Source organism: Ptychodera flava, chromosome 13 (genome assembly GCF_041260155.1).
Source record: "Ptychodera flava strain L36383 chromosome 13, AS_Pfla_20210202, whole genome shotgun sequence".
Taxonomy (NCBI): Eukaryota; Metazoa; Hemichordata; class Enteropneusta; family Ptychoderidae; genus Ptychodera; species Ptychodera flava.
The window spans coordinates 4,348,960-4,365,537 of NC_091940.1; the positions used below are offsets into that span (position 1 = coordinate 4,348,960).

At 35.3% G+C, this 16,578-nt stretch overlaps 1 protein-coding gene across 2 annotated transcripts; it reads left to right on the forward strand.

The window, feature by feature from the left end:
• The first annotated feature begins 3,382 nt into the window (after positions 1-3,382).
• Positions 3,383-16,560, forward strand: LOC139147162 (lectin BRA-3-like). 2 transcript variants are annotated; one of them, XM_070718074.1, is made up of 6 exons: positions 3,383-3,523; positions 9,381-9,494; positions 10,613-10,637; positions 11,627-11,963; positions 12,389-12,462; positions 16,432-16,560. In XM_070718074.1, the coding sequence occupies exons 2-6, from the start codon at positions 9,402-9,404 to the stop codon at positions 16,434-16,436; spliced, it is 534 nt and encodes a 177-aa protein (XP_070574175.1). In that variant the 5' UTR covers positions 3,383-3,523; positions 9,381-9,401; the 3' UTR covers positions 16,437-16,560. The 2 variants fall into 2 exon arrangements, with proteins under 2 accessions (XP_070574175.1, XP_070574176.1); XM_070718075.1 differs by having other exon boundaries at positions 11,627-11,960.
• Positions 16,561-16,578: the final 18 nt, after the last annotated feature.

A 16,578-nucleotide genomic window follows, 5' to 3' on the forward strand; every position in this document is an offset into this window, starting at 1 on the left:
GTATTAAACTTTTTATCATTATACAAGCCTCACCTGTGTCTAGGGCACGGAAAAGCGTCGGAAATATAAAAATTTTTCGTCATTATCACGGCAGAATGTCATTTTTGAGAAGTTTCAACGCGAGGAAAACTTTACGAAATTGATGATGGAAACACAGTGATTTGGTCATATATAGAAATTACACATTCTGCCTGTAACTTCATTGTTTACTTGATATGATGGAAAACGTAACAAAAAACATATGTAAATGTATTTATCAGTTATTTCGATAAGGTGTAAAATGTCATGGTACTGGCTGTCGATTATAATACGGGATAGATGATAAAATGTAACTAAAAGTTGTATTTGTAGGACAGTACACACAAATTACAGCAAAAGTAGTTCTATAATTCCTCTAATACGTTAACCATTAACATTAAAACGGCAACGAAAAGACGGATAAATTACACCACAATTGTTTGTCCCAATTCATACGAAACACAATTAGGCTTAGATATCAGAATAACAGAGGCAATTTTTCGCATGCGACATAAATAGCAACATAAATTTAAAAAGCAGGGTACACAATCTGCAAAAGAGAAGTTACAGACATGATCGGGTTCGCTGCCCGCGGAGCCCTTTATTTCAACTAGGACAGGCACATCAAATTGAAAATACCACTCTAGTGCAAATTAGCAAACTCCTCTTACAATCATACGACGTACATGTAACTGAATGAATGAAAATGATCAAATCTAACAGTTGAGATTAAGTAAATAGATGGATTATTTGTACGAGACACTTTAGTCTCAATGAGTGTACAAGGAACGAATAGCCGTGTTCTTGCTATTCCAATACATACTGGATACTACACGTATTTATTTGTCGCAAGTAATATTTCATGACAGTGGTTCAACGCAATACTTTACTTGCTCGGTGATGAGACACGCAATGACAGAAGATTCAGTGGAAATCGACAGGCGTACAAATATCGTTCGCTGTATTCTCTGACAAGAAACGGGGGTCGTGACATTTCAGCCAAAATCTTACTCGGTCAAAACATAATCTACTTAAAGTACCCTTGTTATGTGTGCGAAAACATAACCTATTTTGACAGTGGTTGCTTTTCTCAGGTTGCAGCTATGTGCATCAAAACTGGCTATTTTTTAATTAGCTTAAAAGAGTATACTTCTTTCATAATCTTCACATCTATAGTTTTTATCTTTGAAACAGAAGATATTATCAACGATAGTTTGCCTTTCTGAGAGTGCACCTAGGGGCATAAATGGTTTACTTAATAAAAATATTTCTAAATTGCGTACTTTCCTCAGGGGGTACTTACCTGTTTTCGACTTTACTTTTCAAAAGAGGACATATTTCAGCAATTGCCTTTATGGCATTGCCTAAGGGCATCATAATTTATCTTCTTTTTTTTTCAAAATTGTCATCCGCTCCATCGGGCTTTTGCAGTGCATTTTTTTCCGCATATAACACATATTTCTCCCTGAAAAAATCTACCAGAAACCTTGTTGTTATAGTATTTTTCCGTTTTACATCCATTAGCCCAGTACAACAAAGGCGTAACTCATTCACCGAACAAAAAATGTCAAAATTTAAAAAGAGTTTACATAGTTTTAATTACTGACTTTTACCGTTAAGATTTGGAAGATAAAATATGCAGAGAAGACGCTGAAGCATTATCGATGAACAAATTATTATCGGTTCAAGTCAAAACTTAATTTACTTGGTTATACGTACTATATTCCTCTGGATTTCGAAATATTAAATATCACATTGTCTCGGTGTATGTAGTACACCAATACGTTGTTTTAATTGGACGGAAGCTAATGTCAGTTGTGATAAAATAGAAATATATATTTACCAATACTAAAATTGACCCAAGAAGTAGCATCGAATGTTGGTGCCAAAACAACGAGCGTTCGGATACTAGGAAAGATCGCCGTTAGGACTTATTTAAAGATTAAACACACGGATAAAGATTGAATGGTGATAACTAACAGAGGACAAGTTTAGAAGTTTTGTTTGCTGAATTGCCTGATCAGAACATTTGCTTCCCATCATGCAAGCTTCTCATGTTTCTGTCTCACTAACACTGTCACGTACGCATGCTACTCGTCTTCCTTGTTAAGGTAGTACGCACCTGGAAAATTAGATGACTTCAATTTTGTTAGAACTTCCCCGTAAGGAAACTTCAAATCATTCCTTTGAAAATCCCTTTGAAAATCGAGCATAAATATCTGGGTCGTTGTGCATAGTTTGGTAGTGGAGTAACAAATTATCCAATATATTACCGACTTTTGTATGTCGATGGTCGGCATTCCTGAGTTAGCTCTACGGGCAAAATATAATTTTGGATTTTTACAAAAAGAAGCCCAGTAAAAACTTAAGTTACTCCAAGAGCTTAAAACTCAGCCCCGACAAGTGGTAGACCAAAATAGTAAGGTAAAATTTTAAGAGTCCGCATTATGTGTCCCTGTGGCGCATTCTACCTTAAGGAAGTACATGTACGTGCCTCGAAAGAAAAAGAATTACCTTTGCTCAAACTTTCCTCAATGAAACTTTCAATCATTCTCTTACCAAATCAGGAATAAATATCAGGGGTCATCGGGCAAAGTTCTTACTCCAAGAGCTTTAAAATGATCCCTCACAAGTCGTAGATCAGGAAAGAATTTTCAAAATTTGAGAGTGCGAATATCTGTCCCCAAGGTGCATTCTGTTCGATAGCTGTTGCTCGTAATTTCAAAGTCTTCTTTATCCTCTAAGAGGGCAAACTTGCAGATGCACTAGTAAACTCGAGAAACACAAACGCATACAATGTGATAGCAATAACCCTTTCCGCTGGTGTGTTATACACTATATATTAGCCCTCGTACAGCTTCTCGGGCTGTATGTCTCACATTGTCCCCAACTCCCTGTACACACAGATGCGGAGGGAGTTATTGAGCAGCTCCCAAAGGCTGGGTCATCATGTTGTTGTTTTACATTGACGGGGTGAGGTTGGAATTGTTATCGACGTCAACATCGGTGAAACAAATGTAGCAGAAATACTTCGACAAGGTTATTCTTGGAAATATGAATATATCTGTTTAAAATTCCAATATCATCGACAGTAAATCGAGTATACTGACTTTACAATAGAACGATTCCTGCACCATCATCAGATTTGTTTCTGAAGTCTGGGGTATCGACCAATCACATATGTACACCTCTCGTCATACTGTCCTAATCTAATCACTGTGCTCACAAACCGTGAATAAATTGAAAATGAAGTAAATGGTAATAAATTTCAGTATAATAGAATGCACATGGGCGATTAACTTTAACGAGGCAATTTTTCTCCCAAAGGCACGAATTATTTAACCAATCAGACACTAGTCTTCGCAAATGATGTAGTCAAATTTTACTTGTAAAGTTCCTTTCGGTAACTGATAAAAATCGGCACTATCACCAGTGTTAGCGAGACAAGCCAGAGGCTAGAGGAGACACACAACTCTTATCAGATTGATCAAAGAAGAATAAATAGGTGAGTTACAGCTTTCAAAACAAGCCTTGTTTTTAGCTCCGCTGTCAGCGACGCGGAGCTTATCAAACAGGTTGATTTTCCGTCGTCGTCCGTCGTCGTCCGTCGTCGTCCGACGTCCGTCAACAATTGCCTTCTCCTCTGAAACCACAAGTCCACTTGCTTTGAAATTTTATATGCAGCTCACTTAGGGTGACCTCACTTAAGTTTGTTCAAATCGTGGTGAAATTTGCATATTTGTATTTTTGGGGCATTTTTTGGTGTTTTTGGTAAAAAAATCTTCTTCCTTGAAACCACTTGTCCGATTGCTTTGAAATCTAATATGCAGTTTACTTAGGGTGACTTCAGTCAGATTTGTCCAAATCATGGTGAAATTTGCATATTTGTATTTTTAAGGCAATTTTTGTCATTTTTGGTAAAAAAATCTTTAAAAATCTTCTTCTTCAAAACTACCAGTCAGATAGCTTTGATATTTGGTACATATGTCCCTAGGGATGATCTATTTCAGATTTGTTCAAATTGTGCAGAAATATGCAAATTTGCATTTTTAAGGCAATTTTTGCCATTTTTGGTCAAAAAATGTATTTCTCTAAAAGTACTGGTCGGACAGTTTTGAAATTTGGTATACAGGTTTCTATAGATGAACTAAGTAATATACATTGAATTTCTGATGAAATCTGTAATTTTGTATTTTTGGGGCAATTTTTGCCATTTTTGGTCAAAAAATGTGTATTTCCAAAAGTACTCATCTGATAGCTTTGAAACTTGGTATACAGGTTTCTACAGATGAACTAAATAATATTTATTGAAATTATGCTGAAATCTGCAATTTTGTATTTTTGGGGCAATTTTTGCCACTTTTGGTCCAAAAATGTGTATTTCCAAAACTACTCATCTGATAGCTTTGCAATTTGGTATACAGGTTCCTACAGATCACCTTAATGATATTTATTGAAATTATGATGAAATCTGCAATTTTGTAATTTTGGGGCAATTTTTGCCATTTTTGGTCAAAAAATGTGTTTCTCAAAAAGTACTGGTCTGATAGCTTTGAAATTTGGTATACAGGTTTCTACAGATGAGCTAAGTAATATATATTGAATTTCTGATGACATCTGTAATTTTGTATTTTTGGGGCAATTTTTGCCATTTTTGGTCAAAAAATGTGTATTTCCAACACTACTCATCTGTTAGCATTGAAATTTGGTAAATAGATTTCTATAGGTGAACTTAATAATATTTATTGAAATCATGATGAAATCTGCAATTTTGAATTTTTGGGTCAAGTTTTTCCATTTTTGGTTAAAAAATGTGTTTCTCAAAAAGTACTGGTCCAACAGCTTTGAAATTTGGTATACAGGTTTCTATAGATGTACTAAATTTGATCTTTTGAAATTATGATGAAATCTGCAATTTTTATTTTTGGGGGCAATTGTTGCCATTTTTGGTCAGAAAATTTTATTCTCAAAAAACTACTAATCAGATATAGCTTTGGTTGACATGTTCTTAGGGATGATCCGATGTGATATATGCAAAGTATGATGAAATCTTCAATTGTGTATTTTTGCAGCTATTTTTAGCCACTTTTTTCTGGCCACTGCATTGAGCTATCAAAGATTTCCACCTTCTTCATCATCATGTGTCAAAAATAGTTATTCTCTACATAACACAGCGAAGCTATATCGGCCGCTAGGTCGCTTGTCATAAATATTCCTTTCTAATCACGGGAAAGTAATTTAACTTGGCAATGTTAAAAATCAACTGAAATCGCTTGAAAAAAGGTAAGACGACAAAGGTAGAAGGTTTTATGATTATTTACTGCAAAAAGTCAACGATCAAAATTTCTGATATTATTCGTTGTATTATGTCTAAATTCGTCGATCTGGGAAGTTTGGCATACTGCTGCTGATTTCAGACAGAGTAGAGACTAACAAATTAGTTGAGTGATAATCGATGATGATTGTTAATTACTGAAGTGTAAAGTTTACACATCAGAAATGCCCAGCTAAAACTTAAGATGGTCTGTGTTCATCTCCTTTTAAAAGGAATCCTTTCATTTAGAAGAGTGATCCGAATAATCCTCCAATCTCTAATGAACTAATAATCCTTGATTGGTAAAAAGTAATTGGAATATTCTCTCGTTGGAAAATACACTATTTAACTTTCTCTCATTGGGCATCGAATATGATATTTAAATAATTTGCACTCTTATAAATTTGTTGAATAACTTTGTCACAACTATGTCACGTCTTTCCTTGTGTACTTTTCCCAGCGTCTTGAAGTGGGAATTAGGGTGTTAATGACGCAAATTCACTGTTTTATACCCTTTAAAATTAAGTGTCAATGACGCCAATTCAATCAATGTCCCTGACAACGAAGTTTTCCCAAGATGAAGGTAAATTCTTATAGTTCACAGACGTTATTGTATTTTTCGGGATAACAAAGTAATATTCAAAGGAAAATTTTCGGTCTGTAACAGTATATACTAAAAATGAAATTGGGCCCAGAATGGAAACCTGAAGTACACCGGCTTGTGATTTGTCTTTGACATGAAGATTGGACATCAACATATATGTTTCCGATTTCTTAGATAAATATAAAGTAATTCTAGTTGTTTACACCTTCGCCTATAGAATTGTAATTTTTTAAAGAAAGATTTCGTTATTTATTGTGTGAAAAGCCTTTTTGAAATGAACAAAGATGCTCCAAGAGATGTTTGAACCATTGTCTCCATCTTGTCAGATCGGCAACAATATCGCCAACTGTAGAACTCTACCTTTTTTCGAAAACCATACTGCGAGTCAGTGAGAATGTTATATTCATGAATAACGAGACAAGCTGCCCGTAAATTATTGCTTTACGAGTTTCTGAAACACTGGCAAGACAGACAACAACTATGGCCCATAGTTCCGATATAAAAAGGAGACCCCATCTTTAAAAAGTAATTGTTTTAAATTTGGTGAGGATTGGGAAAGACACCATTTGAAATAGAAAGATTGATGATATATGAAATCAAACAGGACAAAAAATATACACTCAGCTGCATGATTGGTCAATATTTGATGGATAAAATCATAACCAGTAGCTTTGACAGAATCTAAAACAGCTAGTTTTTTTGCTGCGTCCTCTTTTACGACAGGCCGAAAAAAATATGCTATGACTGCGTTTAAACATAGGGTCTTTTTAGGGTCTATGGTTTAAGATGATGGTGAGAGTTACTGGAAGTCGTAATCTCGTAATCTTTGAAGCCAGGTTGGGACTAATGACCAAGAAATACTCGCAGAAGACTTTGGCGATATCAGTACTTGCTGAACGCATGCTGTTGCCGTTGTTTTTATTTAAAATTTCAGTGGATTTATAGATTTTCAAGTTTTTGCCGAATTTACATCCGCAGATCCAAACTCTTTAGAGCAATACTAAGCTCTTATTTCTTTAGAAGTTTCAAAACTTTTTTATTTGTCATAGCTATATCTAATATCAACATTCATTGGATGTTTCCTTGTGTTTCAAAACAATGAGTATTTTTAACGGAATAAGTATATCTATTACACATCATTGCTATCACATTGAATTTCTGCAATTTATTTTGTTAATTTTCAGTGGACAGCGTCTCACTGTTTTATTATAGAATGTTTGGTACACAATTTGATAAGGCTTATTCTCATCAGTGCAGTCATAAACTGATTGCCATCAAATTTTGCTCAGATCAATAGATGAGTTAAGGTTGTAACCGGAAAAAATCGAAACTAACATTGACATGACAACATGTGAAGACGGCTTTCTGATAGTTTAAATATGGCGATGGTTTCACTTCAAACGCATTATAAATAGTGATCTGTTATGCTGGTGATCACATGCCATTGCCGTGCTTATGGCATAATTGACCCTTGTGGGAGTACTAATTACGTGTTTGAAGTCATCAGAATTCAATCGAGTAAAATATGCAGCGTTCAAACGTAAAGGTCAGTTTGTTTCTATACTAAAATCACGAACAATTATGCAGTATCCGGCCAAGTGTTTGCCTCAACGATATTGATGATTGTGATGTACAATATTTAAATATTCTCATCAGTGCCATAATAACTAACAAATTTGATAAAAGTGACAGCAGATCAAGCATGCAAAATGAATCTATTTTTGTCTTCTAGTGACAGAAATAGCTTGACTGTGTTCATTCTTTACAGAGTCACATTATTATCTAGCAAGGTACATCTTATTTCGAAGTGGGTTTTCTTACATATCTTATTTTAATACATCTATCTAATAGTTGAACAATTGTCGAATTCACCAATACCACATCTTAAATTTCAAATTAGGGAAAGAGTCTTGCTTTCGGGGATGCGAAAAAGAGAGAGTCTCACATTTCAAAAAATACGATTATTGTGAGTCGCCATGGCCACATGTTACTAGAAAATGGAGAATACGACACGCAAGTGAACCTAACAAGCTGACATCGTGACGTCAGTCATATCTTTATTGTGGTTCAACATCGCGTGTGACGTACTAGTCCTTATTATCGTAAGGTTAAAAATTCAAACCGTTTGATGTCTTTCATGCGTCATTTTATTATCGGGTGAATCAACTTTTGACAAAACTTATCCTTAAAAAATGGTTTAAATGTATCTTTAAGGGCCGTAGCTTGTGATGCTGCTATTCAGAAGACGTCTTTTCATTTACAGAGAAATCGTTATGTCAAAGATGCTGGCGGGACCAATATCAATAAACGCTTTGACTATGAATAACAGCGAAGGCCATAAATCGATCGTTTTTGGTTGTATTGAAGTTAATTTCATGGTTTGATTAAGTTTCTATTATCAGCCCGGAGAACTCTTTAAAAAGTTATTCCATGCGTACAAATATATCGCATAACATTAAAAGCTTTAAAATGATATCTAATGTAGTAGAAAACGAAAAGGTGCTGGTAGTTACTATATGATTTTGGAGCAAGACGAGATGAAATCAATATGGTAGGCACGAGAACGACTAGCTAAGGGAAAATATATAAACTGGTACAAGTGAACACCATGTACGTTTTCCCGTAATAGAGGTTTACTGTCGCTGTTGCGAGATCGAGGCATTAAGATGGAAATGATATGAGTGACCTGGAACAGATGAAACAGGAATGACAGTAATTCTCGTACTTGACAAGTAGATTTGGCAATTTAAAGGCATGCTAGGGAATACAGAAGCCAATGTTTTGCTCTCTCTCTCTCTCTCTCTCTCTCTCTCTCTCTCTCTCTCTCTCTCTCTCTCTCTCTCAATGTTTTTGCGGAAAATTAATACACAGTATAAGTAAGGCTCTTACGATGTATTATATTTCATCAATTAAGGCAAAACTTCAAACTTTCAAAATTTCACTTAGCCTGAGGAAATAAGTTCGGACGCACTCACACGGATGACTGGTTCACACTTACAACACTGAGAGTTTCCTCGATATAGCGTAAACAGACATATAGTGGTCTTTATTTCTTATGTTAAAGATTTGGATAGGGTGTGACCTGCATAATTCTTTTTTGCTGACAAGTGTTAGTTAATTAAAGCCATGAAGATTCGAAACCTGATATATGAGAGAGAGAGAGAGAGAGAGAGAGAGAGAGAGAGAGAGAGAGAGAAAGAGCAATAACTGACCTACAAGGTATTCGAAGTAGCCTACACCCTCATTAGAACGGCGATCGATTGCATCGAACCTGACAACCGTTCAGTGCATACTGCAGTTATTTGAGTCTCTTTGAACACGTCAAGGAAGTTTTTGTATGAAATCATTTCAAAGCTTTGAACGACAAAAATAAATTGCTTCTCATGTGATTTGGAGATGAAAAAATTTTCTGTATATTTTATCATTTCAACAATTATTTTCTAGCTTCAACGGGACATACGCACGATGAAATATTCGACAATTACGTGGTTAATGTATATTTTGGTCATCTCTGTGACATGCAGAACAGTTCTCGGAGCCTGTACTACAGGAAGACAGGTAATGTCACCATTGTGAATTTTCTTTACACGCTGTAAATACGATATCATGTAAATAGACCATTACTGCTTTGCGAGACAATTTACTACATAATTACACAACTTTTCAGTGCTATCAGGAAGGACACCGATGATTACGAACAAAAGCGTGCGTCAGCAAGAGTTCTATAAAGTGGATGTTTTTCGAAAACTAAATTGGTGAAAAAGATTGATATGCAAATAATCTGCCAAAGTCAAGGTTTACCTTTCAGACGCTTGGTCATATATACATTAATCACGTTCAGTTTTTGAGTTTAAACTTACGTTTGTATCAAGCGTGATATTCTCAACACCTTCGATGAACATGTATGTGTTTGACTATTCGTCTGGTTGTGCACCTTCGATATTTTGTGCAATTTTCATCTGTTCTTACTGTTAAAGTTTGTCATCTTTACCAAAAGTCTTTTGATCATAAGTGATAAACAGTAAGTTTATGACAGTGTTCAGACCAACCAGCTTACGTCAGTCAATGTAAAACGCCGAAATCGAAATGTGCAATGATAATTGATTTTTTCATGACCAAATAGAAAACCGTTTCCTCTTTTTACCAATTTTCGTTGATGTATGGGCTCATTCATATCGTTCGGCGTTTAGGAGCGAGCGAAAAGAGTGGTCCATACTGATAGTTTCATACCCTGCCTTCTGATAGACTGAACAGAGGGAAAAAAATAGATTTCTTGTATCTCCAGGAACGAGCTAACGAGGTTTTACTTGGATATAAAAAACTACGACAGCACCATTACGCGGTATTTCTCTTGCTGTCGCCTCTCACTACATGTATAGTTAGAGACGACTGCAAGATAAATACCGCGTAAGTATAGACGTCGCCGTACTCTACGTCTGATTTTAATCAGATTGGTGACAATCGTCACAGAGCGCACATCAACATTACTAAGAAAAATGTCTTAATTTATTTTCGGGGAATACATATCATTTTCTCTTGAAATGAAAATGTACCAATGAACGAAGATTTTTGTCTCTTTTTTAAGTGAATGCTTTCATTCATCATAGTTGTAACAGTTGTAATGTGATTATACTCATCTTGGGGCTCACATCATCCTCTCTTTTCTGCAATTTTAGAAACGCGATGTTCCTGTCTGTAACGGTGAGTTATCTTTTTTGCTTCATGTCCGTCATTGCATGAAATTCTTGTTCTTGAATCTTTTGGTGTCATAATTGTCTAAATTTAATAAATTATCCAGAAGTATATCAGCAACGTACCATAAATCAAACCGAATGAAAACATAATTTCTTATTATTTAAACTTAGTGCAACTAAGAGAGAATTGTTGAAATAATACTTGGCATTCAAAATGGATGAAACATTATCATTCGTGGTCATTTATTGATATGGTACGTCCCAACCATAGTAGTGAGAGTGTAGACCTATGGATATTTTTAGTTCTGTCCAAAGATTGCAGGATGCATGACACTTAAGTAACATACATTATTACTTTGTACTTGAAGTAATTTGTGTTATTATAAAAAGCTTTGCTTTTCGCACTGAAATTGCACACGGAGACATCTGTATACTATGGAATGCATACAATGTCATACACATACATACCTATATACATACACAGACACAGACACAGACACCACCGCGCGTGCACACACACACACACACACACACACACACACACACACACACACACACACACACACACACATATATATATATATATATATATATATATATATATATATATATATATATATTATATTACTTCAAGTACAAAGTAATAATATTAATGTTATTATTTATTTATTTAATCGGAGTTATTATTTATAACGCTCTGCATTCGGCATCGAACACCGTAATTTCCCACGAGGATATCTGTAACTATATATATATATATATATATATATATATATATATATATATATATATATATATATATATATATATATATATATATATATATATATATATATATATCAGTAGTTTGATACCTCTTGCATCATCCGTAATATTTATCTTTACATAACGGAAATGCCTCATGAAGTGTGAGGCTTTGGAAATTACTTATTTACAAAAAAACTTAGGCTCCTCAATGATGTCGTTATATTCGATTCTTCTGGCTTTTGACCACAGTGTTTGGACCTCTCAGTCATGGTGGTCACGAGTTCAAGTTTTACACTTTGAAGGTGGACTGGCAGTCTGCAAAAGACCACTGCATCTCTGAAGGTGGCTTCCTAGCAGCATTAAAAGACGAAGCAACAACAGATGCGGTAACCCAGTATATTGAAGATCAGGAGCTTGGAGAGCTTGTTCAGGGAAATGGATTTTGGATAGGTCTAAACGACATTGAAACGGAGGGCTCGTATCTGTGGCAGGACGAAACAGAAGCCCAGTACGCCAACTGGGCACCAGGAGAGCCTAACAACAACACTAAGAAGAACCCGGATGGTCAAGATTGTACTCAAATGTGGTAGTATTGTAGTGATTGGACTATATCTATGTGGCTTTGTCTATCCAATCTGTGCCTGTTTGTCTGTCTATCCGTTTGCCCGATTATTGACGCTTAGTACACCTATGCACGCGCATTATCTCTGATCCTGTAATTCAACTGTTTATGATCCTCAAATAGATATTATCTAGGTGTATTCACCACACACTGCCCTTTTCTACAAGTCAGAAGAAGTCGCCTAGTTTCCATTTTTATATAACGATCACTATTTTGCTCCTTTAACAAGAACGGGTGTCAGTGACAAAATCTACAGGCCACGCGTACTCTTGGCATATTTCATTCACTCATGTTCTCCAAGCCGCCAGGTTGCCATCAATAACGCTGCAAACGTTACCATTGGAAATGAATATGTATGAATATGAAACGTTTTTCTCTCTTCTATTAAGGTTTAAGAGACGAGGATGGAAGTGGGATGACGATTATTGCTTCAAGATGAAATCCTTTATTTGTGAATTCACCGGTAAGTGAATCTACATTAGAGATAGACTTTGCATGAGTCAGGATTTGCTCAACTGATTAATTTATTGTGTCATGCATCACAATGGGATCTGTCGACATATTGATGCTAATGATCATTTTAAAGGGGCAGTCCTCAACTCCTGGTTCTAACATTAGTTCTTGTTTACATTGGATATTTACATGGTGTTAGTCGTTTGTTTTTATCGTAATTTTTACCAAATTGGTCAATTTGCTTTCAGATATAGCAGATAAAAAAACTGCCTCTTTAAAACTTGATCTGTGAGTCTTAAAACTTTCCGACGAATACGTTCAACAAAAATTTAGGGAATAATCGATGACGGACGGATTAATGATTCACATACTGCAAAACATCTGACAAGAATGCCAGGTTAAAAGCATGAGAATCATCGGCGGTATAAAGTGACTGGTCTATGATGGAGGTAACAGAAATTAACATCTCAGTACCAGGTATTTGTTGTGCAATGATTATCTCAGGGGGCAATACATTTGATCGCAGAAGACACACAAGGTGTTGAAATATTGTATAATGGTAAGCTAATGAACCCTTGACTATATAGATTTCATAGACTAGGCCGGTCACAAGCTGCCGAGGCCTCTTGGCATGGTCGCTGATTACTAAATCCCGACGAGAACACATTTAACATTTGGCCTGGTAACACATCTTACACGGTAACATTCTTGGCCTATTGGTGCAAATTTTCATGAATTTATATAGTTAATTTTTAAGTACTACCGGGATTCAACTGTCTGTAAATATAGTCGATCACAGTATGTTGGCACCTTTGGTCCTTGTGTCATATGTAAGGAAGAAGCTGGAAGTGACCACCACGTCAACGCTCGTGGTCACTGCCAGCTTCTCCCTTATATATGACACTTGCTTGCAATTAAGTTATCTGTGAAAGTACTTCAAAAATGTGTACTGGCGTGGAATCATAAGAACACACTGCGAAAGACATCTGTATTTCTAAATTGCATCAGGCTCCAAAGAACATGTCGAGTTTGGTCGTATTTGAATTTTTCCCATGGAAACAGTTTCTGTCAGATGTGAAAAACAATGAATGAGAAATTCAAAATTGCAGTCCTTTGCATTTTTGCGGAGAGTAGGAGTCATCGTAATGATGTGTGTTTGACAGATTACAGTGTTGTCAAAATGTCTTGTTTTTTTGCATCATATTCAATCATCTGTGTCGATAGGACGTGACAGCTGTACCATCCTATCTTGGACTGAATGACATCATAAGGTAGAAGTCATTGTACATGAAAAGTTATCCTTCGCAATGCTGTGGCTGTATTATGTAGAGACCAGGGACACACTTTCCCTAAGGATATAAACAATGATAGCATTTCGGCCACGTTGTATATTTAATCATCCTACCTTTCGATTTGGTAGTTTCAAGTAGTGACGATTTACGATGAATTTTCATTTCTGTAAAAAGAAAGAAAAGTAGCAAGTCGGTGTCACTCCCACTACATTCGTTAAACATCAAGTATGCAGACTCGCTTTAATAGCATTGTCTTCAATCCACACGTAATGCAAGCCAAACCATACATTAGTCTACGAATTTTGTTTATTCAATAGTTCAATGCAGAGCCGATGGCACTGTTTGGTAGACGCTAATTGTAAAAGAAGTGAGTTACCATGAGTATCCAGACTTAATAATCAGCGACTGGTCCTCTTACAATCTGTCACGTTATACTTTAAAACGTTTCTCTTCCACATTTAGCTCACCCATTCTATGACATTAAATTGCCAAAAGTTGTTGATCCAAGGCTTATTCGAATTCTCAAAATCCTATAATCCTTGCTGTTCTGCAGTATTTTAAGTTGATCTGATTGGTCGAGACGCGAAAAGAACTGTGGTATATATTCGCGATATACCACGAGTGGCACATGAGTGAGCTCACGGCAAGAGCCAAAATCCTTTTTTTGATGTTCTATGCCAGAATTTCAATATACTGTTATGATATAATAGCGATAAATCACACCCCGCGTAGGTATACCACTCGATTTTGACCAGTTCACTTCACATGACCAGTTCACTTCATATGTGAACTCGCTATCGCTCGTGCATATATGTCGTGAACTGGTCAAAATCTCTGGTATACCATCGCTGGGTGTGCTTTATAGCTTAAACATCTGACCGTACTTGAGATATTGCAAGGCTAACACACAGTTACACTTTAGGCAGTGGGGTAGAAGCATTCGACATATGAAAATGAAGTGAGCTCTAATAAGTATCAACACTTGACAACGGGACTTCGAAGAGCTTTATATATATATATATATATATATATATATATATATATATATATATATATATATATATATATACAACTGAGTTGATCAGGATAATCTAAAATATTTAGCTCTACTCTAGTATTGAGCACTCTACTCCAGCTGATCTTGAACTAAACAAGTATATATATATATATATATATATATATATATATATATATATATATATATATATATATATATTGTGTATATTGTGTGTGTGTATGTGAATATGAGAGGAATATATGCTTACATTGCACTCAATATACAATTCTGTTCTTTTTTAATTTTTGACATGGGCGCTCTAAGACACTAGGGACAAAATGAAATGAATGAGTGACGCTATCAGTGCTGTAATATTTTCACAAATATATAATGATATTCACGATGAAACGAAGATGCTGATACATATTTAGTGAAAAAATGAAATATGACGATATAATAGCTATAATATTTTCACCGATTCTAATAATACTCACGATATAATGAAGATGTTATTTTATTTTATTTTATTTTATTTTATTTTATTTTACTTTGTTTTGTATTTTATTTGAAACACAGATCAACGGGCAAACCCACTAACAGATCTGCGGAACAAAAAAGTCACACCATCACAAGACAAATGTACAAGACAACCATAAAAGTAACACGTTACATTAAATTGAAAAAACATACACGAATCAAAAAGGAGAACTGGAAAAATGACTGGATAAAATAGTTTTAAAACTACACAGCGTAGAAAAATATCTATATTACATTTAAAAGAGATATCATTAAAAACAGACATGCATCTGGGCACTGTCGAGAATTTTCTGCAATTAGCAGAACACAAGTCTTGTTTAAAAAGGGGTTTCTTGCGTAAATTTCTACTGGGGGCATAAAAGCAGATTTGATTTAGAATATTTGGTGAATCATAATGTGAATGGATTATTTTGTATAAAAAGCACATGTCAAGGGTTAGTCTTCTATTGTGTAACTTAGGGATGTTCAGAATTCTGCAATAAAATGGGTAGCTGGATTTACTGCACTGAACATTGAGTTTGCGACAAATGTATTTCAAAAACTTAATTTGTACTTGCTCAATTTTTTCTGATCGGCCCTGCTGGTGGGGTGACCACACAACAGAGCCATACTCTAGAATAGATCTTACATAAACAAAATACAGAGAAATAATTGCTGAAATGTCATTGAATGGCTGGCAGAGACGCTTTAATAAAACCAAGAGATTTGAAGGCTCTAGAAACAATGTTATTGATGTGAAAAGAATAATTAAGGTTGGAAGTAAGGTAAATGCCCAAATCCTTGACAACAGAGACCCGTTGAAGAGGAGTACCATTGATGGAGTAATCAAGAGAGGAAATGATTCTTTTCTTAAGTGTAAAACTGATAAATTTACATTTACTGATATTAGGTGACAGCTTCCAGTTGTTACACCATTCAGCATATGTTGTTACATATTAGGTGTGCTGGTATATGATAAAAGAAACTTGGGAAAATAAAATTGGTACAAAGAAATCATGCAGAATATGACTGTATTAAAAACCCTTCAATAGCAGTCTGTCATTTCCCATATACATAGTAGCAAGATGGAACTATGTTCGAAATCTGTTGACGTTCTACTCATGGTTGACAACATTGGTATTAAGACTACCGTTTCTCTTTGTTCTATTTTCAGGCTAATAATTTCCGTGATGGCACAAACTCATCAGCACCTCATCAGCGATGGAAAAATTAATATGAAATACAATCCATTACGACAATGTGACTAATGAGTTGTAATAGAATACTATAAAAACAGCCATAATTGGAGCAGATGTCTCAT

Bases quoted from the DNA above. Each gene is read 5' to 3' on its own strand.
- LOC139147162 (XM_070718074.1), top strand. From the start codon at position 9,402: ATGAAATATTCGACAATTACGTGGTTAATGTATATTTTGGTCATCTCT. The intron at 9,495-10,612 runs GTAATGTCACCA...CTGCAATTTTAG, and splicing joins CCTGTACTACAGGAAGACAG to AAACGCGATGTTCCTGTCTG. The intron at 11,964-12,388 runs GTAGTATTGTAG...TCTTCTATTAAG, and splicing joins CAAGATTGTACTCAAATGTG to GTTTAAGAGACGAGGATGGA.